The following is a 27,395-nucleotide window of genomic DNA, read 5'->3' as shown; positions in this document are numbered from 1 at the left end:
GGGTTTCCCCAGCCACTCTGGGTGGCTTCCAACAAAATATTAAAAATACATTAAAACATCAATCATTAAAAACTTCCCTCATCCTTCAGATGTCTTCTGAAAGTCAGATAGTTGTTTATTTCCTTGACATCTGACAGGGCGTTCCACAGGGCAGGCACCACAACCGAGAAGGCCCTCTGCCTGGTTCCCTGTAACTTCACTTCTCACAGTGAGGGAACCGCCAGAAGGCTCTCGGAGCTGGACCTCAAAAGGTATCGGCCCATCTCCCTCATCTCCACAGAGATTTAACTTCTATAGATCATGAGGATGGGGCTGAAACCTAAAGACAGGCAACAGTCATCCATTTGTGCTCTTGAACAAATATTTAAAAGGCATCCCCGAAAGACAAGGGACAGCAGTTGATCATAAGCAGGTACCAAAAAATTTAGGTTGTCCCTGGTAAATGGGGGCCTTTTGAAGTATAGGATGTGTCATCCAGCTTCTTGAGTAGCTACTTGCCCAAGCTGCTCAACTTGTTAGGCAAGCTGTTCACTAGAAAGGTGTTCTACTCACACCCTTTGTGACTGCCATGAAAATTACTTGGCTTCTGCTCTGTCCACAGTGCAATTTCCACTCATATGCATAGCTCCCTCCTCTGTCTGCCTGTCTGTTGACGTCTCTCTGTGTGTGTGCGCCTCTCCCTCCATCATTCCCTCCCTCCCCACACTTAGCATTGGGAACAGCTGTATCATGCCTTCCTGCAAGGATCCTGCATTAGGTGATCCAGCTAATTGTTCTGTTCTGAACCACAGTCACAGTTACTTTGAATCCTGGAATCCTTCACAAGATCAACATGAGCCAACAGTGTGATGCAGCAGCAAAAAAAGCTAATGTTATTCTAGGCTGCATCGATGGAAGCATAGTGTCCAGATCAAAGCAAGTAATAGCACCACTCTATTCTGCCTTAGTCAGACCATACTTGGAATACTGTGTCCAATTCTGAGCACCACAATTTAAGAAGGCTGTTGACAAGCTGGAAGGTGTGCAGAGGAGGACAACCAAGATGATCAAGGGTCTGGAAACTAAGCCTTATGAGGAGTGCTTGAAGGAGCTGGGTATGTTTAGCCTGGAAAAGAGGAGACTGAGAGGAGATATGGTAGCCATCTTCAGATATCTTAAGGGCTGTCACATGGAGGAGGGAACATGCTTATTTTCTCCTGCTCTGGAGGATAGGACTCAAACCAATGGCTTCAAGTTGCAATAAAGGAGATTCCGACTAAACACTAGGAAAAACTTTCTGACAGTAAGAGCTGTTCAGCAGTGGAAAAGACTCCCTAGAGAGACAGTGGATTCTTCTTCCTTGGAGGTTTTTAAGCAGAGGTTGGATGGCCATCTTGTCATGGATGCTCTAGGCGAGGTTTCTGCATTGAAGGGTTGGACTAAATGACCCTTAAAACCCTCCCAACTCTAAGATTCTGATAGGTATGCTTGGGGTGGAGTAGAATTAACCATATGACCCAAACATCACAAAACACAATTGGTACAGCCTGTGCAAAGTTTCTGTGAGAATCATAAAATGTGTAGATGATGATCATTTAAAACAGCTGTAACTGATAATAACAACACAGCCTTCATAGCCTTTAGGGATAGGCCATAGGTCAGTGGTAGAGCATCTGCTTTGCATTCAGAAAGTCCCAGGTTCAATCCCCAGAATCTCCAGGTAGGGCTGAGAGAGACTCCTGCCCAAAACCCCAGAGAGCAGCTGCCAGTCAGTGTGCAATACACTGAACACCTACGGGAGGGGGGACCTTTGTCAACATTGAGTCCTGAACCAATAGACTCAAACTTGCAGAAGAATTCTACTTCCATTTCACCAGGCTTGCCGGCTGTCTTTCGGGACACTAACAGCTGCTTATAAGTGCGAGTAGAAAATCACTAAATGGACGACATTCCAACCCTCGTGGGGACATGCAGAGGAGCCCTGCAGAGGTGGACGCTGGCAACATCTGAGCACATCTGCAGCGTCTCGGTCCGCCCGAGACAACCCGGACGAAAACCGCGGCGTTAAGCTCTGACTTGCCAATGCCCTCTGCTCTCCCACGGAGTTGCCCTGGGCAGGTTTCCTTCCCAGGTGAACTGACGGAACCGCTAGCCGGCCGAGGCAGAGGCTGCGTTTGCAGGGACTCACCTGCGTTGTAGAAAGTATCCAGGGGCGCGGTGTCCCCCAGCGCCACGGTGCCAAAAGGCAGCGTCGTCAGCTCCGTCGCCGGGACCTCCTTGCAGGCTTCCCGCAGGCATTGGAGAGGCAGAGGCTCTTCCAGATCCTCGGGGAAGATGTAAACCACGCTCAGGGGTCGGCCCCTACCGCTGCCACCGCCGCTGCTGCTGCCGCCCCCGTTGCTGCCGCTGCCGCCGCCGCCGCCGCCCCCTCGGGCGCCCTGGCTCCCTGCAGAGACTGGCTTGCTGGGGGTGAGCGCGATCGCCAAAGGGTCCTGCCAGAGACTCCCGGCGCTTCCCAGCTTGCTGCTGTCCTCTTCCATGCTGCGATTCCCTCGGAGTCAGAAAGCGCCTCTTTTAAAGAAACAAACGAGCCATTGCGTGGATTCGCCCCAAACGAACCAACAGGCAGAAAAGTTGCGTTTGTTTTTCCGCCCGCCTCCGATTTTAGGGTTATTTACAGCTCCCAAACTTGGTCCATCTCAGCCCCACGTGGGATCGCCAAGCCCCGCCCCGCCCCGCCAAACTTCCTCGACGAGTTCCCGAGGTGGGTGGGTCTCGCTGGGCATTTTTCTCCTTCCTGTGCTGCGCTGCTAGGGATCGACGCCGAGGCGCGCAGCGGGAGAGAAATGCCCCGCAGCCGGGAGCGGAGCGCAGGGAAGGGAGGCGCGGCGGGCGCGCTCTTCCGCCGCCTTTCCTGTTGGCGCAAACACCCCGAGACCAGCGCCAGCGCCCCCGGGGCGATTGTGCAAGAGGGGGCGGAGGAGGAGAGCGGCGAGCGAGCGCACACGCAGAGCCGTCTCCATGGCGTCTGCTCCGCGGTGCCGCCTCCTCCTGGCACCCGCGTCCGGCTCCTTTTCCCCCCTGCCGCTCCCACCTCGAGTAAGGACGATATCCGGCATGTGCGCCACCTAAAGAATACAGCAAAGTAGAATGGCAACACGTGTGCTCCTAGGGCGCACACCGGGCGCACATTCTGCCCCCGAGAATCATGGAAGCTGTAGTTTACCTTTCACAGAGTTTTAATTCCCAGCTCTTTGCAAACTACAGTTCCCAGGATTCTCTGGGGGAGTGCTTAAAAAGTATGGTGTGTATGCAGCTGGTGTTTAATGGCGCTGTGGGTTAAACCAGCACCTAGGACTTGCTGATCAGAAGGTTGGCGGCTCGAATCCCTGTGACGGAGTGAGCTCCTGTTGCTCCGTCCCAGCTCCTGCCAACCTAGCAGTTAGAAAGCACATCAAAAGTGCAAGTAGATAAATAGGTACCGCTCCAGCAGGAAGGTAAACAGCGTTTCTATGCACTGCTCTGGTTCGCCAGAAGCGGCTTAGTCATGCTGGCCACATGACCCAGAAGCTGTACGCCGGTTCCCTCGGCCAATAAAGCGAGATGAGTGCTGCAACCCCAGAGTCGGCTACGACTGGACCTAATGGTCAGGGGTCCCTTTACCTTTACAGAGCATGATTAATGTGATTTCAGACAGCAGCTGTAAAATTCTGGAGAGCTACGGCAGGTCAGTGTTTCTGAAACAGTGGACCTTGGACAGCTCTCAGGTGGGCCTCAGGGCCACACAGGGTAGGATTATGTCATGTTATGGCCCTAAACCAGGTGGGGGAACCTCTGGCTCTCCGGATGCTGCTGAACTACAACCCCCATAAGCCCCAGCAAGCATGGCCATTGGCCAGGGATGATGGGAGTTGTAGTTTAGCAACACTAGGAGGGCCAGAGGCTCCTCACACCTGCCAGTTCTAAATCACATTTAAGATGCTGCATATCCTGCACCTGATGTCACCTGCCGCCAATGCTGTTTGACAGCTTATGGACACCTGGCCCAAAGAAATGCTGATTTCTGCAGATTTAAACCAAACATGACATATAACATTGTAGCCATTACGTACTGTATATTTTTGTCACATCAGAACAATAATGTCTGTTTTAGAGCCTGTTTCCCCGGTTTTCTTGCTTTTTTAACCAGTTGCGTAAAACTTGAAATGTAGTGTATTTATTTATGAATTGGTATTCAGCTTGTGTGCAAATCCTGCACTGCCTCCACTGCACTGACGTGGCAGCCTGGAACATGCCATTCCTGGTCATTGAACCTCCCTGGGCGATGGAATACTGCAGGTTGATGTGTGAAGACACCAGTAGTATTTCTGAAGCTTTTTGTAATGAGGATGTGTTGGTACTAGAATCGGGGTGGGGCTGTGTGGGTTGGAGGCTGCAACCTGGAGAAAACACCTGGTGCAGATGCATCTTTAAAACCACGTGGAAAACTCTTAAGAGCACAAGTAAGTCCTACTGGTTCTTAGTTGAGGCAGGGAGAGAGAGGAAGTGGAGAACTGAAAGAGGGCATATGGAAAGAAAAACAACCACCAGGGATGGAGAGGTGTAAAAGTCTACAGCTAATTTTCCCCGTCTTCTCCAGACAGTCCTGCCAGCAGGAGGTCAGCAGGTGCATTGCCTAGACTGGATCACTCCGTTAGTAAATTTGTCCCACGTCACTTTCCAAAGAATGAGAGTTTGCTTCTAAGAACTGGAACACTTCTGGTTTGTTGTTGGTTTTTTAAAATGCCACCCAGGAGTGGAAATATTCTACCCACCTAAGCCTGGCCTGCACAGGACTTGCCTCATTCTGGATTTTTTTTCTGATTACCATCATCCTTACTATGTGCTTAAGTAATTGTGGTGGGGAATCCCCTTTTTCTCTCTTAAAGGGTGTGAGGAGCAACATAAGGAAGTTCTTTTAAACAAAAGTTGTTTTTAGCTCAGGCTCAATTCCTGGCATCTCCACATAGGGCTGGGAGAAATCTCCCAGTCTGTGTGTAGACAATACTGAGCCAGATGGATGACTCCGTATAAGCTTCCTGTGTGAGCCTAAGGGAAGGTCATAAAAATCTTTCCAGGCTAAAAAATTACTGTTCTTTTTCCATTGGTGTCATCAGTGCAGGACTTTTGGACAGAGTAAGCAGGAGAGGCCTCAAACCACAGCAGGGCTGGTGTACCACATGCTAAAGTAATTCACATTTCCATCCAAAGTGTGGAGTGCTTGTAAGATCACTACCACCACCACCACCAGTCAAAAATCACCTAACTGCACTATTGCTTACTCAGCTTGTCTCTTGCTAACAATTCTTAGTCACTTTAAAAACTCATGTGGTTCTCTTGGCAAAAACAGGCAGGGCAGATAGAAACCTTGACCATGTGGGCTGGGGTAAAGGAGGGTTCCCAACCCCTGTTTTTTACACACAGTTTGAGAGAAAGGTGTAGCAAAAATGGTTTTCAACCTTCCATAAAAACCTCCAACTCTTTCCTAGTAATTGCAGGCCACTGACCTGTAATTTCCCTAACGTATAGAATACTTGCCAAGGCCATTAAGGTAATCTCCAGCAGCTGCAATTTTTCCATTGGCCCTTTCCTGTACAACAATGTTGTCCTGTTCCTCCTCATTAACCATTTAGAAACCACAGAGTGTATTCTGCCAGAGCTTTCATATTCCTGTACTAAAGTGTTCTGAAATGCAGAACACCCAATGAGAAAAAATTAATGACGTCAAGTTAAGATGGCAAAAGATGTGATAGGCAAATTTATATCAGAGAACCATGTTAAAATAGATTACACATTTGGCTGAGTCACTACCAACACATATGATGGGGAATTATTATAAGATGCTTTTAATGTCAGTTGGTAGAACATAAGACTCTTAATCTCAGGGTTGTGGGTTTGAGCCCCCACATTGAGCAAAAGATTCCTCCATTGCAGGGGATTGGACTAGATGACGATTGTGGTCCTTTCTAACTATGATTCTATGATTGTTGGTATTTAACCTCTGATTAGGAAAGGTTGAGTATTGATGCTGGATATGAAAGGAACAGGGGGCTGATTTCTTGCATATGTAATGGAACTGTGATAAAGTTAAATGAGGGGGATTCTTAAAAAAAAATAAAACAACACCATTGAGGATATAATGGGATATATTGAATTTTTGATCCTTTCCAAATTTGGGATATTGGAAGAATAATGGTCAAATCATACAATGACTGGGAATTCAATGGGAGCTAGACAAAATTTTGCTAGCCACTGAATTCAAAGTATTGGTGCTGACCTTTAAAGCCTTAAATGGCCTCGGCCTAGTATACCTGAAGGAGCGTCTCCACCCCCATCGTTCTGCCCGGATGCTGAGGTCCAGCACCAAGGGCCTTCTGGCGGTTCCCTCATTGCGAGAAGCAAAGCTACAGGGAACCAGGCAGAGGGCCTTCTCAGTAGTGGCACCCGCCCCGTGGAACTTCCTCCCATCAGACGTCAAGGAAATAAACAACTATCTGACTTATAGAAGACATCTGAAGGCAGCCCTGTTTAGGGAAGTTTTTAGTGTTTGATGTTTTATTCTGTTTTTAGTGTTCTATTGGGAGCCGCCCAGAGTGGCTGGGGAGACCTGGCCAGATGGGTGGGGTATTATTTAATAATAATAATAATAATAATAATAATAATAATAATAATAATAATGGAGAATTCCAGAACTGCTTTCAGTGGAAGAATGAGAGAAAGACAGACGTGAAAGCAGTTTGCAAGTTTAAGGCCCCCATTCATGATATTAAAAGTAATAACCAGCTAGAATTATTTGATGCATTTCTGTTGTTAAAGTGATAAATAAGCTTCAAAATACCATGGATAAATGATTAAGCATACTTTCCTTGGAAGTGACAAGTATAGGAAATACAATGTTATAGTATATTAAAACATAATTATTTTGTTTAAAAAAAGAAGAAAGGAAATGCAGAATACCTGTCTGACCTTTACCAGTTTAGAAACATATTAACTTTCTTGTAGGTTCCAGTAAGACACAAGTAAACAAAGGCGGAAGCACTAATTCCAGCAGGGAACTGTCTTATCTCCAGTGCGAGTTAATATCTATATGAATCCACTGAGAGTGGTCATTAGTTTTAGGGCAAGGTGCCATCAGTGGGCCAATGACACTCAGCTCCATTTCTCCATAAAATGGAGGGGCTGAGTAGTCACAGTGGGTGAGATGGATGAGGAGAAACAAGCTGAGCTTGAAACCTGGCAAGATGGAGATGCTGTGGGTGAGTGGTTTCAGTGCCCCTGAGAAACTGACCAACTGCCTGCCCTGGATGGGGTTGCACTGCCCCTGAAGGAGCAGGTTCACAGTCTGCGGATGCTATGTCCATCTTTGTCACTGGAAGCCCAGGTAGCCTCACTGGCTATCTGCGGACAGTACGACAGAAAAGACAGTTTCTGGACTAGGAAAGCTTGCCCCCAGTGGTTCAAGCTTTCGTTACTTGAGGATTGGATTACTGCAGTGTGCTCTACGTGGGGCTTTGCTTTTGCTTCTTGGATCCGGAAAACCACAGCTTGTGCAGGATGCTGACAGCGATGCGACCCTGTCAGCATCTAACACCTTTGCTCAGAGACCTGCACGGATTGCCAATTTGCTATTGGGCCAAGTTCAACGTGTTACTATTAGTATATAAAGCCCTTAACAGTTTGGGACCTGTTTACTTTCAGGACCGCTACCCCCCCCATATATATATATATATATCCAATCGGCCACTTTGATCTGTGGAACTGGCACTGTTAACTGACACTGTTAATATTTTAGTGTGGCAGCACCTTCACTTTAGAACTCCCTGCCTGTTTCCATTATTCAGGAGTTTTGTTGTATCCTTTGGTGCCCGATTAAAACATTTTTGTCTCTGGCAATTTAAACTGATGGAATATGTGCAGCTTGCGAACCTAACATATAGAATAAGAGAACAAGAAGAACATACATTTAAGGAAGATTGGAAAATGTTTATTGAATATGTGGGGGCAAATTGTGTACACTTGAAAACATTGGCAGATAAATTCAACAGTGTAAATAAGTTTTGATGGATGTAATAATGGAATACTGAATGTTTTAGTTTATGTAAAATATGCAGGGATTTATGTTATGCAAAATGAACCATGGAGCCTATCCGCAGAATCCAGACATGTGTTTTAATTTCTTTTTGGCATTGCTGATTTTAATGATATTTTGAATGTTCTTAATACTTGTTTTTACCTGTTGTTGTTGTTTTAACTGATACTTGTAATGTTTTAATGTTGCTGGGAGTCTTTTTTGTTAAACCACTCAAGAGTTTTAGTTACAATCAAGCGCTAAAGAAATGCTGTGAAATCAAGTAACTAAATAAATTTGTAAATAAACGTAAATATTACAAACCACCCAGGAGTCTCCAGTGATCTCCTCCCTAAAAGGAAACAAAATTGGTTAAGTGCTGTTCCACAACCCCTGGGATTTCTCACCACTCAGAGAAACGGGGTGCTCATAACAATATGTTTGTTAGTATACTTTTAACAGGTATTACTACTTCCCTCAGAACTATGATAATTGCTGTTGTGTGATGGGAGGCCAGTGCTAGAGGCTGCTAACAGGGAACTGTCAGCATCCTTAGCAAAATACAATTCCCAGAATGCTTGGGTGGGAACTATCAGCTAAGATGGTATAAAACCGATATAAGTCAAGTAGATAACCACAGTCTGACAACAGAAAACAAAAGGAAATACCTGGTGGAAAAAGTAAAGAGGTTAATGGCAGTATGAAAACAGAGAATGGATAGGCCTGAAGACTTTTTGACTCACTTTTCCAATACCAATGCACTCACGGTCTTCCTGATTACAGCCCTAGCTTTATTAATGCCTCTTTCTCATCCAGATATGACCCATGGTTGAAAATTGCCTTGTCAAACACTTTAATATCCCTACATAACCTCCCTTGGCAACCAAAGTGAACTGGATAGAGACTTACCTTGAGGTCGAGGACATCCAGTCCTCTGCTCTCTCCTATTAAAAGCTCCCGCAAAAAATCAGGACCGGAAAACGAAAGGACTCCACTTGAAACCTTGGAAAGCTGTTGCCAGTCACAGCAGACAGGTTCACACCAGCCATTTAAAGCACTACACTACTAAACAGCCATGGCTTTCCTCAAAGGATTCTGGAAGCTGTATTTTGCTAAGGGTACTGATAGCTGTGAGGAGGCCCCGATTCCCCTCACAGAGCTACAGTTATCAGAGCAGTTCAACAAACAATCCCACTTTACAGGGAACTCTGGGAACTGTAGGTTTTGGAGGTGAATATTGCTCTCCTAACAGCTGTCGGCACCATTAATGAACTATAGCTCCCAGAATTCTTTGTGGGGAGTCATGACCGTTTAAAGAGGTATTGTAGTGCATTGAATGTATGGTGTGAATATTGCCAGAATTAGGCTAGAGGGGACTGCTTCATTTAACTCAAAACAAAGTCAGACATATCCATTTACAAAGGTTGCCAAATATTAAGTATTCTAACTGGCAGTGGTGGACTTTAGGTGTGTTTTATTTTCACACTGCTTAGAGAGCTCTTTGATCAAGTAGCTAACAAGCAAATAAATAAATAGCTAGCCGCAGTTTCAATATTTGAGTATTTTGCTGAATAAACCAGGTACTTTGGGCTGGATTGTATTTTTATTATTATTGATTTTGGCCTTTGTGATTTGAAATGTTTTGCTTGTTAGGCATCCTCAATATGGACAGTAAACATTTTGCCCTAATGGAGCCTCTCCCTCACCTATTAAAAGCTTGAACGGATTTTGGAAGCAGAATAATCCCTCATGCAAAATAAAGAGACACACAAACACCCATATAGCTGCTTAATTTTTGCTTTACTCATTCCCTTTGGTTGCTTTCTAGGCCTCAAATGGGATCTCTTTAGCGAATCTTCATCTCTGTGCGCTTGTAGGAGGTGCCAACGCCCTTGCCAGTTGCCCAGTCAATGCCATAGGTCTGCCCTTTCCGATCACCAATAGGATAGCCTCCATTCAGGTTGGACCTATAGCAGTTGAGATACCACCAAGCTCCATGCACAGTGACAGCGCAGTTCTGTGTCCCGGTGTCATTGTCACTGTCATGGGTGGAAAAACGCTGCCCGCTGTGAAAGGTCATGGAGTCACCTGCAGAGCAGAAAGAGGTGGTGTAAAAGTGCTCTCTTTTTTCCTTTGTCTGCTGCCCATTACATTTCTCTTCCCGCCCCCCACAGCATCAGTGCCTCTGGGTCTGAGGGAGCTTCGGTCAAAGTGCCTTTTCCATGTCATCAGGCCCTAGTGGACTCATCTGGTTGGGAGGAGAAGCAGCCCTTTGATCAGCATTGAGCGGCTGCTGGGTGTGAGAATAACCACTTTAATTTCCCACAGTGCCCCCAATGCAGTACGGCTCCAGGGCACTGTAGGAAATTTAAATGGTAGCTCTAGGAACGGGTGGGGGCAGGTAAGGTGCCAGTGATGCGTCTGTCAGCAGCTGGAGACCTGGCAGCTCCTAGCTAAGTCACTTAAATAATGCAAATGGAGTGCAGTGAAAAGAGAAATCCTGATAACCGTTTACTGAGGAAATTGAACAAAAACAGTGTATAATGTGACAAGAAAGGAACAGAGGTTTTTCTTTCTTTTGGCAGAAGCCTTGTACGTCAACCAAACATACTGAGGAAAACTCCCTCAGGTCAACATAACCAATCTGAGCATGTGCTACCTCAGCAAACATCAAGCTGCTCTGCCTAGTTGCTAAGCCACACCTCCCCTCTTGGCTAGCTGACTATAACAGTAACAGAATTAACCCTTTAGCTGCACACAGGATGATCTCTGCTGCTACATTTCCAACAGCAGCCATTGCTGGAGTAACAAAACAGCAATCCCAGGTCTAGAATGAGTGAATACTAAATATGTTGGTCTTCAAAGTGACAGGGCCAGCTCAATATATTTTGCTGCCTGAGGAAAAGGACAAGATTTGCCTCCCCTCCAATTCCATGTAGAACAGCTGTTGGATCATCCTTGATTCACCATGTTCACCATATACCTGACAGCAGCAGGCTAGAATAGAGCAGGGGCGGGTAACTGTTGGCCTGTTATATCCCTTCATTCCTCCCTGCTCCTGCTGCCACTGTGCTAAGCCATAGTTTGGCTCTGTGTTTCATCCAAACCCAGAGTTGTGGTTTATTTCCCCCCTACAAACAAACCAAGAACAAACCTTGCTTAAAGTTCTTAGTTTGTTTGGAGAGAGACAAACCATGAGCCCAAGTTAAAACGATGACTTAGCTCACAGCAGTGTAGCAGAGCGAGCAGGGAAGAGAAATCTCACCAGATGCACCAACGCACTGTACATTCACCTTCAAACCATAGTCAAAACAAAATAAAAAAATTCCTTCCAGTAGCACCTTAAAGACCAACTGAGTTAGTTCTAGGTATGAGCTTTCGTGTGCATGCACACTTCTTCAGATACACTGAAACAGAAGTCACCGGACCTTTCTATATAGTGAGAAGGTAGGGAGGGGTATTACTCAGAAGGGTGGTGGGAATGGGTGATTGGCAGATAGCTGCGATGAGCCTGTTGACGACTCTTAACGACTGCAATAGGTCTAACAGGAAAAAGCAAGGGGTGAGAAGGTGAAAAATGGCTTTGTCATGTATAATGAGATAAGAATCCAATGTCTTTGTTCAAACCAGGTCTCTCCATAGTTTTAAGTTTGGTGATAAGTTGCAATTCAGCAGCTTCTCTTTCCAGTCTATTTCTGAAATTCCTTTGTAATAGAACAGCTACTTTGAGATCTTGTATAGAATGTCCTGGGAGATTGAAGTGTTCTCCTACTGGTTTTTCTGTCTTGTGGTTCCTGATGTCGGATTTATGTCCGTTTATTCTTTGGCGTAAGGTCTGGCCTGTTTGTCCAATATAGAGAGCTGAAGGACACTGTTGGCATTTTATGGCATACACAATGTTAGACGATGAGCAATTAAATAGTCCCGAGATGGTATGTGTGATGTTGTTGGGGCCAGTAATGGTGTTGTCCGGGTGTATGTGGCAGCAAAGTTGGCATCTGGGTTTATTGCAGGCTCTGGTGCCAGTGTCCGTGTTAAGTCTGGTTATAGTATTATTGTGGGTTAGGAGTTGTTTAAGATTGGGGGGCTGTCTGGAGGCAATGAAAGGTCTTCCTCCCAGAGCTTGAGAAAGAGAACTGTCATTGTCCAGGAGAGGTTGTAGATCTCTGATGATGCGTTGTACTGTTTTAACTTGGGAGCTGTATGTGATGACTAGAGGTGTTCTGTTATTTTCTTTTTTGGGTCTGTCTTGCAGCAAGTTCTCTCTGGGTATCAGTCTGGCTCTGTTGATCTGTTGTCTAACTTCATCTGCTGGGTATTTTAGTTCTAAAAAGGTTTGCTGTAGATAGTTTGTACCTATGGTTCAAACCATAGGTAAGCTTAACTATAATTTAAAATGGCAGCAGGGAGCCTTTGGCCTGTGGGCCTAATTAGGCCCACCCACCAGGCCTCTGCATTTGGCCCAGACGACCATTTTAGGCAAACCATGCCGACCTGTCAGTCACCTGATACCATCTGATATCAGAGATCCGTTATCTCCAGTATATGCACTAAATGCCTCTGACCAGGTCCAGTTCCCCACTCCTGGTTTAAAGCGGCATGCAAACCAGGCCACAGTGCGTGTGGAAAGCAGGTTTGAAGTCCCTCACCTGCAGTGCCACCCAGGAATTGCCCCAGGACAAGCTGATACTTCTCCTCTTCTCCCCTGAGCTGGAAGGACTGGTAATGAGCAAAGGTTTTGCGGTCGTCAAAGTCTACCAAGTCCACACGCAGCTGGTGCTCCCCTAAGGAAAAGAGGACAGAAATTCAGCACAACTTTGCCTTTTGCACACTTGAAAAACTTATGTGCGATGTGGCACAAGAAATATTTCCAAAGCAGCCTCTAGAAGGTTGGGGACGTGGTCCTCAGGCTGAAAATAATAATAATAATAATAATAATAATAATAATAATACTTATTATTATTATTATTATTATTATTATTATTATTATTATTATTTATACCCCGCCCATCTGGCTGGGTTTCCACTCTGGGTGGCTTCCAACAAAACACTAAAATACAATAACCATTGAACATGAAAAGCTTCCCTAAACAGGGCTGCCTTAAAAAATGGTTCTTGCGCCTGTCATATCAAAACACATCACTGGGTGTCTTAAAATTTTGAACTGGGGGCTGCTATTAGAAGAGTGGGGTTGAAGAGGGTAGTGGAGACATTGTATTTTTAAATCCTGCACAGATAGGCTGCTGCAAATAAATCCAATATTATTGTTGTGATGGAATAAAAACACAGCTCTCTTTTGACTCCCAGAGGCTCACAATAGCATAGCAGGTCCCTGCTACTGGCCTGGAAAGAATGTTTTTCCAGATGAGGATTGGCACCTAAGTCCTTTCTGGTTTCTTTCAGATTTCCAGTCTTAAGTTCAGTTCCCCACATGTTGACATCAGTTTTGAATGAATGAATGCATTTGTGTGCGAATATACACATTTATGCACACTATTTTCCCCAATAGTATGCTGTTTCTAATACATTCATTTGTATGCAGACTTTACCCCATTTGTATGTAGACTTTACCCTTGCACATGCACTTTTTGTAACATTACTTAACTGGAGAACTGCACTGCAAAATTCAGAGAAGTGTGGATTTCGAGGTATGGCTGTGCAACTTCAGCTTACATTGTAAACCAAATCTAATTTCCCCTCCACCCTTATCCCCAGATCAAAGGCGGGATTACCCTCCCGTGTCAGGAGATGAATGTTTTCGTTGCCCAGCCAGAATTCTGATAGCTGGTTCCCAAAGCCTTTCTTGTAGTCATTCCAGGTACGGTAGAAATCAACAGACCCATCCAACCGCTTCTGAAACACCTGAGAAAGAGATATAGAAACAAACATAGCAGAAAAAAATGAGTACATCGCCTGTAAATGTATTGTTTTCTCATTCAGCCTCTCACATCCAGTGTTTGAGTGGCAGGGGCTATGGCGTCCTAGTTTTTGCTTGACTTCACATCCCAGCACCCCTAGCTATTGACCATGCCTGATAGGGCTGCTAAGAGTTCGAATCCAGAAACATTTGGAGTGCAAGAGACTTCCCACCCTAGGTTTCACAGGCATGGAAATGCGGACCTGGAAAATGAGATCCTGGATTTGGGCTGCGTTGTGTTGGAAGGTATGGGAAGGGGATTTTTAAGACGGCCAACTTCTGGGCAACGGAGTGCAGGAGGATCAGTGTTTGTGTTTTTATTTTAATCTGCTGGTTAGTGGGTTGGAAAAACTGCCATGTTCTTAAGTTAGCATAATTACAAAGTTTTCCATTGCTGTAAGTGTGTGTGTGTGTGTGTGTGTGAGAGAGAGAGAGAGAGAGAGAGAGAGCTTGATTTTCCCATGCTGTATGGAATGTTAATGTTTTACATAAATTTTCTTCTCTATGTTATTTGTGTAAAAGTTTTTTTAAAGTGCAAATTACTAGGAGACCGTTTACATGACAAGCGGCGAATAAGTTTAATAAATAAATTATCAAACCCAACGGGAGCAAAAAATCCCAATAACAATACAGGGCCTTCACCTCAAAGCAGCCACTCACCAGCCAGCCCCCTCCATCAGTATCCATGTCACAGAAGACCCTCAGGGGCCAGCAGCCTGGCAGATAGATGGTGTACCAGCCGCTCAGGAACTCCCCCTTGCTCAGCAGCTCCTTGCAGCTTCTTGGTGCTGGGAGAATATGCCAAATGACAAAAGGCAAGATGAAAGGCAATGGAGGCAGGAAATGTAGCAAGCTAGGGATACCACCACAGCTCCCAATTACGGTCATTATATGATTATTATTTATATGCCACTTAATGCCAAATTAGGCTTCTAAGCTGTTTACAAGTATAAAAACCAATGAGAGAAACATTAAGATAGATATAAGCATCTGGAATAAAAACACATAATAAAAGGATCCAATTAAAACTCTAAAATCCAAGTCATGACACCGAAATAATAATAAAAAACAACAACTCTAAAATCCAGAATTAAATCCTGCTAAACCAGAACACCAATTAAATAGGTCAAGATGTCAAAGGAATGCCTGTGCAAACAGTTCGAAAGCCAGCAGAATGCCAATACAGATGGGGGCCTCTCTTATCCAGCAGGGAGTGAATTTCATAACATCAGTGCTACCAATGAAAAAACCTGCAGATATTGATGACAGTGCATTAAGACCACTCCATAGGTTCATTTTCACTTGTTTAATGCAGCGGTTCCCAAAGAGGGTGGTACCACCCCCGGGGGTGGGGGGATTACCTAGGGTGGGGAGTGCTGGAAGTGTGAATGAGATTTTGAAAAGCTGGGATCACTGGATCAAGTTCATTGGTTTTGTTGAATTATCTGACTAATTGGTTTTAATTGGATTTTGAATGAATGTGCAATTAATTGTGACTGTTGTGAATTTTATTATGTTATTATCTTCCCTATTGGGCTGTCCAAACCACTATTCTGAATAAATATTTTTATAGGGTGGGGTAGGGAGCACTGGGGATGAGTTTGTGGAACCAAGGGGGCAGAGGACAAAAAAGTTTGGGAGCTGCTGGTTTAATGTAATATTACTGTTGCTTACAACACAGTTTAAAGCTCACTTTTTTCACATTGTATACTATAAAATGTCCACACAAAAGCTGGGTTTCTCATTTTGCTATTTGTGTTTGTGAGAGTGATCTTGTTTAGTCTGTCTGCTTTTAGCCTAGAAGTGTTCCTACAGGTCGCTAATGCAGATTACAAATTTTACTCCACATTTTTAAACTGGCCCTTGGGTAAAAGAGACATCCTTTTATCTCTACGTTTTATAACACTTCTACATTTATAAGGCATGTGAAACTTCATTCACTGGGGCTTTTGAAGCATTTAGAAGCAGCCCCTGCTTTGCCTAATGATGTTGGGATTTTATCAGCAGCTCAGTCGCGTTTCGTACCACGAAAAGGGAATGTTAAACCATATATAATGAATGAATGAAAGGAAGGAAGAAAAGCTGTGGGATTTCAAAGTCCGCATATGCCTTTGAAGAAAGGAGAATTGTGGGAGGCTTTGAAGAGCTCACAATGGACTCGCTTCCTTATCGTGGCAGTCCTGAGGAACTACTGTCACATAAGCAATTAGGGTAGGCAACGTGGTGCCGTTCAGATGCTGCTGGACTACAATTCCCATCATCCCTGGTGGCACCATGTTGACTACCCATGGTGTAGGTATTTGGGGGCAGTTTGTGGATCATTATATAGTACACTGTTGTCTTTGTGTACCATGTGATGTATGGAAGTGAGAGCTGGACCATAAAGAAGGCTGATCACTGAAGAATTGATGCTTTTGAATTATGGTGTTGGAGGAGACTCTTGAGAGTCCCATAGACAGCAAAAATATGAAACCTATCCATTCTTAAGGAAATCAGTCCTGAGTGCTCACTGGATCCTGAAGCTGAGGCTCCAATACTTTGGCCACCTCATGGGAAGAGAAGACTCCCTGGAAAAGACCCTGATGTTGGGAAAGATTGAGGGCACAGGGAGAAGGGGACGACAGAGGAACGAGATGGTTGGACAGTGTTTACGAAGCTACCAGCATGAGTTTGACCAAACTGCAGGAGGCAGCGGAAGACAGGAGTGCCTGGCGAGCTCTGGTCCATGGGGTCACGAAGAGTCGGACACGACTAAACAACAACATATAGTACACTAGGGTTGAAGCCCTACTTGCTTCTCTCGCCAACCCCCTACACCCTCCCTTTCCAGCTCACCAACTGCTGCCCCCCTTCCTTTGAACTCTGTCAACCTTCCTTCCCTGGCCAACCCTCCTCCCTCCCTTTGCACTTCACAAAAGAAAACCTTGGACCTCACCAGGTCTCTGCAACTCACCTGAGCCCCCTGCTGGCTTGCCTGCATCTCTGTCCTCCAGTTCCTTCATCCTTTCCTCACCTGGGCTACTTGCCTGGGCTGCCCACCCTCATCTCTGTTCTCCAGATCCCTCCCCTTTGCTTCACCTGGGTTAATCGCCTGAGCTGCCCACCTGCCTCTCCTCCTCACATTACCTTGACCTGCATCTCTGTCCATTGGTCCACCTGCCGGACAGCCCAGTAGCTCGTCACACTGTAGTTCTAAGTGCCACCTGTCTGGGGCAAACTGAACTGCAAAGCGACAACATCCTTGCGATTTTATATTATTAGAGTTTGAGGATTATTATAAAGTTGAGCCACTAGATGGCAGAGGGTGCATTTCCCAAGAGAAGCAAGAAAAAAACTCACCGGATTGGCAGAGGGCCAAAAGATCTCCTCGATCACCTGATATTTAAAAAAAAAAACTTGTTACTAAGCAAATCGTAACAATACACTGAAGGCGAAATGATTCCAAAACCCGCAATTGGGCAATACCTTGATTAAGGTAAAGGTAAAGGGACCCCTGACCATTAGGTCTAGTCGTGGCCGACTCTGGGGTTGCGGCGCTCATCTCGCTTTATTGGCCGAGGGAGCCGGTGTACAGCTTCCGGGTCATGTGGCCAGCATGACTAAGCCGCTTCTGACAAACCAGAGCAGTGCATGGAAATGCCGTTTACCTTCCCGCCAGAGCGGTACCTATTTATCTACTTACACTTTTTCGCTTGCTTTCGAACTGCTAGGTTGACAGGAGCAGGGACCGAGCAACGGGAGCTCACCCCGTCGTGGGGATTCGAACCGCTGACCTTCTGATCGGCAAGTCCTAGGCTCTCTGGTTTAACCCACAGCACCACCCGTGTCCCTAATACCTTGATTAGGACTCACCAAATGTCACAAACTTGTGGCACACTTTCCAGTTCTCCAGATGTCACCCATAAAGGGTGGGGTAGAGAGTTGAGGCAAATAGGGGAGTGGGGGAAGGGTACAAAACTTAGGTTGATGTTGTAGTCATGAGGTCAGCTGGTAGACCGAAGGGAGTCTACAGGCTAAGTTCCTCCCAACAAGTGCTGCAGGTATCAAGTTTCACACCTGCCATCCAAAATCAATCCCTGGCTTTGCTAAACTGAAGATTGCCATGCTTCTCTTTATTTCTGTTTTTGGCATATCTAGGATCTGGAATGTTTGTTTTTAAGAGGTGGGACAGATCCTACTCCCCTCACAGAGTTAGAAACCCCAAAGTGGTTTTACAATCAATGCCTCTTCTCAGGGAACTCTGGAAACGGCAGCTCTGTGAGGAGAATTGGGGTCTCTTAACAACTCTCAGCACCATTAACAAACTACAGCTCCCAGGATTCTCAGGGGTTCCTGCCACTCCAGGAAACCCAGGACATCCCTTCAGGAAAGCAAAGCTTCTCATCACCCAAAAGACCCACAATCTTCACTTCTGTGGGAAAAGATAGGGAATGAAGTATTTCACCCCCTATGTTAACGTCAGTGTCCACCTGAGATTAGACCCTGTTTCAACAATGGGGAGGCTCACATGTGGCCCTCGAGGCCTCTCTTTTCTGGCCTTCATCAGTCTTCAACAAGCTACACACCTTCTTTTATGCCTGGCTGGAATGTGTCCTTGAACTGCCCATTTTCATTTCACCATGATATTCTGTCATTGGGAAGCACAGGTCAAGGAACTTTGCCATCCCTATATGCTCAACACTTCCCTTTCTGTAGGGATCAGCTGCACAATCCAGTTCCTCCCTGATGCAGCAGGCTTGAAGTCACCGCCCATCAGCTGACAAGCAGCGAGCAACCTTTCTCTCTGCAAGGATCAGCTGTGCTATCCATGGGGAACTGGCATGTGCAGCCGTGCCAGCTGCATCCCAACCTGCTCCACACCTGATGTTACACATTGGCCCAGGTGTGGGGCAGGTGGGCATGGTTTGAGGAAAATGGCTCCACGGGCCAAATTGGGACCTGTGCTGGGCCAAAATTGCCCCACAGACCAGGAGCTCCTTACCCCTGCTATGTTCAGTAAACACTTACACCCCTGGGCATTATGCAGAGGACCACGATCCAGGACTGGCTGCTTAGTATCTAGGGGTATAGGGCAGGGCATGTGACACTGACAACTCTATCAGAGGAGAAAGTTTCAACCGGGGGACATGGGGAAAACAGCCAGGCAGGTGCTTCCATTGCCCTAACATCTGCTGTTTGAGGCAGTCACCTCCCTTTGCCTAATAGTAGTCGGTACTGCACCAGTGTCACAATTCAAAGGACAGCACAACTCCACAGAGGCGGATGAAAATCAAGTGGGAAAGGTAGAAATAAATAAATATCAGGTGGTACCTAAAACAAAATGTTGCAGTGTATCCCCACCTGTTAAGAGGAATGCTTTTGCTCAGGGCTTCAGAAAACCTTATAACCATCGTGTGTGTGTGTGTGTGTGTGTGTGTGTGTGTGTGTGTGAGAGAGAGAGAGAGAGAGAGAGAGAGAGAGAGAGAGAGATTTCAGGAAAGGGAAACAGTCATCTTTCCCCTTTCCCAGGCTCCGATGCCTTGCTTTCTAGGACTCAGGATTGAAACCTATTGCTATATCTTGGGGTGGAGGTTCTGAACAGCTGGAAAATATGTCCCCCCTTTCATCCTCCTGAAATAATTCTGGGAGCTGAATTATTTAGCCTCTCAGCTCACATTCCTCCAACCCTAGTTTATCTACCAGAAACTATTAAGGGCTTGAGCACACCAGTTCCCTCTTCCGTCTCCACCTCACCCACCCCACAAAATCTCATCTGACACATGAATGCTTTCAGAAGTTCAAAGGTCCTCATCAGACCATTTGGTGTTTTGCTTTTAAAAAACAATAATTTACATGCATATATATTTCTGTGTACCCAGGGATATGCCAACCTTTAAGTATGTAAAAACGACTCACAAAAATGTAGAAACCACTCCTCCCATCATGATCTTTGTGTGATGTCCAGCATTCTCCAAGGGTGGAAGAAGCCATGGTTCATTTGTGGAACACATGCTTTTCATGCAGAAGGTCCCAGGCTCAACCATGGCATCTCCAAGTACGACTGGGGAAGACTCTCCTCCCACCCTCCATATGAATCATGGAGAGCTGCCAATATGGAGCTGGCAGGACCATTGGCCTGACATGGTATAAAATGGCTTTACTTACTGGCAAGAAATTAAAATCTCTTACCTGCGCATTTGTTGGAATCACCAGTTGCCTCCATCCAGGTGGGAAAACAGAGCAAGACTGCAAAAACCCTGCAACACAGCTCCAGATGCATGGCTTCCTTGTTCCTCTGTGCAATTTACTGTCTCCCTGTCCTGCTCTCCTTATATACTTGCTGGGACCAATGACACTCCAGGAGGCTTATATTGGGAAGATTTCCCAACATGGTTCCAAGTCAAGAAAGCAGCAATAAAGAACTATTATTGGCTATTAATTTCCCATTTCCCAGAGGGTATGTGTAGAGGTGGTGAAGAGGTCATGTTTTGCCTCACCCAAACAGCATAACGTGTGCCAGACTTCAAATCAATAGTCTCTTTCTTCCTTTAAAGGAAACTGTAGCACGCACAACTTCACTTTGTGCAGAAGACTTTCCCCTTCTATTTGCCTAACGAGTAGGGGTGAAAACAACATTCAGAAAAGACAAATTTGATACTGAGCTTTTCCTTGTTTGCATGTTCATGAATGTTTGAGAGCCGATCAGGTTTCGAGTGACTGTTGGCATTTTCACAGGAGATTTTTTTGCAGCACACACACACACACACAAAATCCAAAAAAACCAAAACTGAAGGGCAGCTGTTTAGAAGATGCCATTATAATGTTGCAACTGTTTCTCGAACTGTGTATTTCCTTGAACTCTGTTTTATGGAGGTGCTAAAGGAGCCATTAACATTTGTTCTCGTGTTTCTTATCTGTTTTGTCTCTCCAGTGCATGAGGACAGGATTGTTCACTTGGGGGCAGAGGGAGGTCATAAAGCTTACTGGTTCAAGCCTAGCTTTATAAAGAAAACAGAGGTCATTTCTTAATTGCGCAAGGGTTCTCATTTCTCGCCCTCAGTTCATCATGTGATGTTTTTCATTTATTTCTCACATGAAAGAGGAAACAATCCAGAGACTTTTTAACATTGGGGAGGACAGGCAGTAAATATTTTCACCTAAAATGTAAATGTTACTGGATTTTTTTGGGGGGGGGGTCGTATTTCTTTTCTATATTGAGCAAGTAGCATATTGTTAAAGACACAGAATTCATGAATACAACCCATACCCTGGCCTGGAAAGTCAAGACTTCTGTGTTAGTCTGAGTGTCTCATGCCATACCCATTGACTTCTATATCACTTGTGGGCAAACACCACCCTGTGAATGTATTCTAAATCATGGAGTGGGGACTATTAAAAGCAGGTTTGGAGAGGAAGAGAGAGGATAAGGTTTGCTATGGCAGCTATAGTAGCAGTAAGTCCAAGAGAACACCATGGGGGCTTGGCCTCCAAGCACAGGGAAGGGAAGAAAGAGAAAAGGAGGGGGAGGGGAAGGAGGGAAGGAAAGAGAGTGTGGGGTGAGGAGAAGAGAGAATGAATTAGGAATGGAGAACATTTATCCTGATCCAATGCATGTTTATTCTGCAGTTAATTCTATCCAGTTCAATCCTGGTTACTTACTAGCAAAACGTGCAAGTGATTTGTTTCACTTTGATTCTTTCCCAGTCTTCTTGTGGCAAATAATATATAAATAATAGATAGATAGATAGATAGATAGATAGACTGACACAGAAACAACATCCAAGTAACTTCCTCTACCCAAATACACACTTTTAAAAAGCTGGGTATGATTCTGTAAAAACTAACTGAAATGGACGTTGCGTTTTGATGACTTCACATTGTGCACAACTCAAGATAAAATTCAATACCTCTGGGGGCATACAAATGGATGGCGATAATGGGTAATGAGAAGCTTTACATTTACAGGGCTCATAATTTTTCGAAGAATCAAAGCCAATTAGGTGATAAGAATAGTCCAAAGGTTCCCTGTTTGAGTTTTTATGAACCATTTTGCAAAATGAATAGTGTTTGTCCTAGGGAATTGCGGGGGTGGGGGGACTTGTCACGTCAGTCTGTGATTGCGAATCCCATCCCTACTAATGAGTATGTGCATATGTGGGCTTCTGTTAGGAAGGAACAGAGCTTTTTTTTCCAGGGGAAACTCACAGGAACTCAGTTCCAGCACCTCTCAGGTGGGCACCATTGCCATTCTAAGAGAATGAGGGAGGTGTTCATGGTGAGTTCTGGCACCTCTTTTTCTAGAAAAATAGCACTGGGGGATGAGAGAGAAATCTGATCCAGTTTGCATTTAAAAGACACAGAGAAGCTGAAACTGTTCTGTGTTGAGAAACAGAGTTGTGACTTTGGTGACCCCCCCCCCCGGAAACCTAATGGGGACGCAAGATCTGTTGGAGTGTTAGTGCTCAGGATGCATATATGTATACAGAAAAACATATACCCTAAAGTATCAATCCAGGGCACTATGGAAAATTTAAACAGTGATTCTGTGAAAGGTGGACAGAGCTTACTAATGGGCACCCCAACACGCCCCCCCCTGCAAAATCCATCCCTGCTGCTAAGGTCTAACCTCTCCCCTCTGGCACTCTCTCAGACCAGAGCCATCATGCTGTTTTAGAAATGTACCTTTTCCAGTGCTTGCATATATTTCCAGGGATGCATCACAGTGAGAACGGCGGGGACCACCTATAAATCTGATTTTATTATCCTGAAACCGCTTTGAGAACCATTATGGCTGAAGACTGCAAATAAATAATCAAGGTAAACAACTCTGAGCACAGCCTTTTCTTTAAAGGAAATAAGAAACAAGTTGCTATATTTCACTGTGCCTCTGCTTCTCGGGGGGAGGGTCCAGTACATACCGGTACATTCTTTGCTCAGCTCTGCCAAACACAGCCAGTGAACTCCCGCAACAAGAACACATTGCCTCCATATCATCCGATATGAAGCTCCCAGGTTCAATAGCTTTAGCTAGAGTAATATTAAGTAGTTGTTACTAGGATGGTGGTAAAGTCCTGCCTGCCTTGGACTCTGGGTTAGCAGTGCTGTGAAGAGTGGTTTAATTAGTACATGTATTGGTTTTTATCTTGGACAGTTGGGGGAACAAAGAAGATATTTGTGTGGAAGGGTTCTTTTCTTTTTTACATTATTTTCACTCTTGCAAGCTGCATAGAAAAACCGCTTAGAAATATTTCAATTAAACAAATTTTCCAGTAGAATAATGTTATAAAAGCAGTAGCTGACAAATATTACAGCAGCCTTCTCCAAGCTTGGTGCTGTCCACACACTGTTGAACTAAAACTCCCATAATCACTGACCATCAGCCATGTTCGCTGGGGATGATGGGAGTCGGGAGTCCGAAATATCAATGGCACTAGATGAAAGAAGGGTGGCTTACAACATTGCGGTTATAATCAAAGTTATCCCCAAATGCGTAGAAGTACGAACTGTTCAATAACAATAACACAAAATGCGTTCCACAAATATTTTGTTTTATTTTAGAGGCATCTTCCCCCGTTGTGTTCACTGCCATTCCACAGTAAGGGGTGTTCTTTGTTTTTCCAGGGAGGCAGCTGAGAACTGGACTCTTAGAAGGATCCACTCTTTAATGGACAGGCAACTCCCAATGAAGTCCAACATCGGTTGGGTTCAGCGTTAACAAGTCAGCTGCTCTGATTCAACTCCCTTACCGGAAACTCCCCCGCAAGAACGAGCGTGAAGGAGACCCACCCCAACTCTCTTGTGCAAGAAGTTAACATCGTGACCCAAGTGTCTTGACATCTGCATAAGACTCTGACTTTTTAGAGTGATCTGGTTTAAACAATATTGGGTGGAGGGAGAAAGAAGTCACACGGGTGAAGTAGCCCCAAGTTCCACTGGACATTCCACTTTTGGTGCAGCATTTAAGAACAAATATACAGGACCGGCAGGTACTGAAACAGGATCCTTGTGGGCTTAGAATAAGGATAATCAACCAAAAGCAGGTTGCACAGAAGGGGAAAAAATAGAAAGAAAACCCCACAATCATTTGAAGGTGTCCTTAACCTCACACAGTTACATACGAAGCAGATCCCTGCAGCTTGAGCTTGCTAGTATCTCATGTATATATTTATACTATTTCCGCAGCAAGTCTAAAGGATCCAGGTATCTGAGCCAAGCATCACCCATCGTGACAATAGGCTGTTTAGGTCTGGAGCAGATCTCCCACTTCAGCAGCTCCATTTGAAGAAGAGAGAGAGGGAAAGAGTCCTGGCTCCTAATGCAGCCACAGGCAGCCTCCTCTTCTCCAGCAACTCCTCCCGCAAGAGAAACGCTTATCAAGGCAGCTCCTTGGAGATCAGCCATCAGATCCTAATGTGATGGAACAAATGAGAAGGGGGGGACACAGGGGTGGGGTGGGGAAAACACTTCACCAGGCAAGAGAGCAGACAGCAGGGGGAGCACCTAGCTCAGCCAAAATGGCAGATCTGTAACAGCGACTTCTCCCTTGCTTTCCTCAGCGCTGGAAACAACTTCACCTGGTAAACCAGGAAGGTGCAACTTGTGTAATTTGTGAATGGCTGGATTTCATAACATACATGTGTCGGCACTGCCAGCTTCACCACTTACATCTTTATTTGCAGACCTCTTTAATTTGAAAATTTAGGGATTTTAATTTCAGAATTAGAGCAACTTAGTCTTCTTACCACCTTAGGCAGGCAGGCAGCATGAAATGTGAACGGCTCTCTACTGCCAGAACCTATGCACCATTGCATCTTATCAAACATATGCCACATCAGGTGCCATGCCATTGCATGTCACTCCCTGAATGCTGTTAAATATGAAACATCAAATAAAATAATCAATACATGGTAACATCCAAGATATGAGACATTTGGGCACCAAATTAGATACCCAATTTTGCAGAAGAGAAGAATTAAATTGTTGGGAACAAGACCATCTCAGCTCTAAGCTGGCCATTCTCAAGTTACAAGAGGCACTTTCTTCTTGTTTCTGAAAAGTGAGGAAAAGTTAAGTTTGCAGCACAGTTCATACTAGCTCCATCCAACAGTGTTCAGTGCAGCTTATTCCCAGGCGACTTACTTCTGAGTAGACATGCAAAAGACTGTTGTCAGGCAGCAGTTCTATACTCACCTACTTGCAGAGCGACCCTAAGCATGTCTACCAAGATGTTCCCTGCTGAATTCAATAGAACACACTTCTGAAGAGGTATGGTTAGGAATGCGCTGAATCTCTGAATTCAGCAGGGTTCTCTCCTGGGTAACTAGGTATAGCATTGCAGCCTTAATTTCTGAACAGATGTTTATCAGGCCCAGGAACCAGCGCCCCTCTAGCTGCTCTCTGACTCCAACTCCCACCATCCCTTGTAGGAGCTGATGGGGGCAGAGTCCAACAACATTGGGAGGGGGCGGGGCAACAGGTTGTGCACCTGATGCATATGATTACAGTGTTAAAGCCTCAGACCAGTTCTAATGTTAAAATTTGTACTCATGGGGGTGTCTAATGGCCACCCAAACATGCAATGGAAACTAACCAAAAACCCCCCCATATAATACAGGGTCTTACAAGACATATATGCAGAGACTTGTGGAGGGAGATTAGCAATGCCACATCAGAGACTATAATTTACAATGGATTTTTATCATGGGCTTATTTCAACCATCTTGGCTGAGAAATGGGGTATAAATCTAATTTAAGAATTAGTAACTCTCATGAACATGAGTGAAAGGAACTGGATACTTTCAAAGGTGATATCAAGAGTTCAGTCCCAGAATGGTTGAACCGTGATTCAGAACAGTCTCTCTCTGTGTGTTTTGATGAAAATCACACTTTCTCCCCCCCTCCCAGCCCATTTTAGATATTATATAAAAATTATTATAAGCAAAGAGATTTTGAGATATTCTGTGGTATGAAAAAAAGGTAACCTCAACAAATTATCATTAATGGTATCGTTTGTTTGTGGGTTCTTGTTGTTTGGGACAGCTAAAAACGTCCCAAACAAGAGGAGATCATTGCATTTTGCAGTAAATCTTATCCCTTTTCTCCCAGCCCATCATCTGAAAAGCAAAACGAAAACCTGAGGTGACACTCCTGCTGTTGAGACATCTCTTGAGAATAAGACACTGTTTCCACCCCCACATGGAGGACCAAATCCTGTAAATGTCCAGTGTTTGTTTAGACACTTCTCACAGTGCAAATGCCATTTCGTGGTGGACAGATACGCTCCAGGAAGGGGAAGAGCAAGACCCACTCCTGGGATATTCACACGGATTACACCCTATCACTCAGGGAAGGACAACTTAGGCCCATCAGATATGGCTAGACTCCATCAGCCCCAGGAAGCACAGTCAGTGGTCAGAGATGATGGAGTCGTAGTCCAGCAACATATTCTGGAGGACAACAGCTCCCTGTTCCTCCTGTAACTTCTGTGCTATCACTTGGGATGGTGTGTTCTCTGCCTTGGTTTTTAAAAAACAAAACCACACGAACACAGAACCAGGGGCGCCGACTTATAAAAAATATTGGGGGGGCGGGGGCCCATACCGACTTATAAAAAATATTGGGGGGGCCCAAGACCTCCAAACCGCTGCTGCTGGGGGAACGAAAGGGGTGAGCCCCGGGCTGCCCCGACCTTAAGTGAACCTGTGAGGGCCCGCCCTTTGCGGCAGCCGATTGGCTGCCGCCGTGGGCAGTGAATATTAATGAGCTAGAGGGAATCCCCGCTTCTCGCGGGGCTGAGGCCAGCCCCGCGAGATTGTTGATGGGTCGAGAGCCTGCAACCCCACCCCCTCTCTAGATCGGGAGTGGCTTTGTTTTAACTCATTACTGAATGTATTTTAAAAGGTAACTATCGTCAAACAAGGAAAATAAAAAATACCAACATAATTTTGTGATTTTACAAAGCATAATATAACTAATAATTTTCTTAAATTATTGGGGGGGGCAGAGCCCCCCCAAATGAATTTTTGAGGGGGCTCGGGCCCCCTCAGGCCCCATGGAGTCGGCGCCTATGCACACAACAAAAAATATTGTGCTAAGACTCGAAATACTACACACTGACCTGCATAATTTTGCAAACCTGCCTGATTCTACCTAACTTATTTGCTATAATGAGGAAGGGCCAGGGTGCTGCAGCCCCCCACCTCACAAATCACTGGAAACTTAAGTTTGCAATTCCCCAGGCTTCCAAGACTGCAGCATCTGTTGTTCGTATGTTTTCAAGCAAATGAAGAAACCTACTTGCTTGCTTTTCTCTCTCTTTTAAAAACAGACTATTTTTCTGGGAGGTCAAATTCAGTGTCTTTTATTTGCATCTGTGGGACTGCACAAGCACACCACCACGGGGGAAATTGGTCT

At 45.1% G+C, this 27,395-nt stretch overlaps 3 protein-coding genes and 1 long non-coding RNA gene across 4 annotated transcripts in view; 1 reads left to right on the top strand and 3 right to left on the bottom strand.

Annotated features, from left to right (window-relative positions):
* MAP3K6 (mitogen-activated protein kinase kinase kinase 6) overlaps positions 1-2,795 on the bottom strand; it is a 42,071-nt gene extending 39,276 nt beyond the window's left edge. The window contains exon 1 of the mRNA XM_081868748.1: positions 2,168-2,795. Coding sequence (XP_081724874.1) covers positions 2,168-2,519 — 352 coding nt within the window. The 5' untranslated portion in view covers positions 2,520-2,795. The remainder of the gene's footprint in view (positions 1-2,167) is intronic.
* A 7,072-nt stretch (positions 2,796-9,867) lies between these two features.
* Positions 9,868-20,590, bottom strand: LOC309346010 (ficolin-2-like). The gene is made up of 6 exons (XM_081869634.1): positions 20,172-20,590; positions 17,343-17,378; positions 14,664-14,791; positions 13,819-13,948; positions 12,736-12,870; positions 9,868-10,174 (listed from the first exon to the last, which is right to left on the bottom strand). Exons 1-6 carry the CDS (start codon positions 20,260-20,262, stop codon positions 9,933-9,935), a joined length of 762 nt encoding a protein of 253 aa, XP_081725760.1. The 5' UTR covers positions 20,263-20,590; the 3' UTR covers positions 9,868-9,932.
* LOC309346265 lies at positions 17,391-19,285 on the top strand. Its single transcript, XR_014158543.1, has 3 exons — positions 17,391-17,478; positions 17,849-18,943; positions 18,977-19,285. It is a non-coding gene; the product is annotated as an uncharacterized lncRNA (long non-coding RNA).
* Positions 20,591-23,509: 2,919 nt separating the features above from the next.
* Positions 23,510-27,395, bottom strand: part of CD164L2 (CD164 molecule like 2) — a 33,370-nt gene continuing 29,484 nt past the window's right edge. Inside the window, exon 6 of the mRNA XM_081869807.1 lies at positions 23,510-24,389. Within this exon, the coding sequence (XP_081725933.1) occupies positions 24,383-24,389 (7 nt within the window). The 3' untranslated portion in view covers positions 23,510-24,382. The remainder of the gene's footprint in view (positions 24,390-27,395) is intronic.

This window comes from Podarcis erhardii, assembly GCF_964252035.2.
Source record: "Podarcis erhardii genome assembly, chromosome: 7".
Lineage (NCBI taxonomy): Eukaryota > Metazoa > Chordata > Lepidosauria > Squamata > Lacertidae > Podarcis > Podarcis erhardii.
The sequence above is the reverse complement of the archived record's forward strand: the minus strand, read 5'-3'. Positions and strand labels throughout refer to the sequence as shown.

Bases quoted from the DNA above. Each gene is read 5' to 3' on its own strand.
- LOC309346010 (XM_081869634.1), bottom strand. From the start codon at position 20,262: ATGCATCTGGAGCTGTGTTGCAGGGTTTTTGCAGTCTTGCTCTGTTTT. The intron at 17,379-20,171 runs GTAAGAGATTTT...TTTAAATATCAG, and splicing joins TGATTCCAACAAATGCGCAG to GTGATCGAGGAGATCTTTTG. The intron at 14,792-17,342 runs GTGAGTTTTTTT...ATATTCTCCCAG, and splicing joins TTTGGCCCTCTGCCAATCCG to CACCAAGAAGCTGCAAGGAG.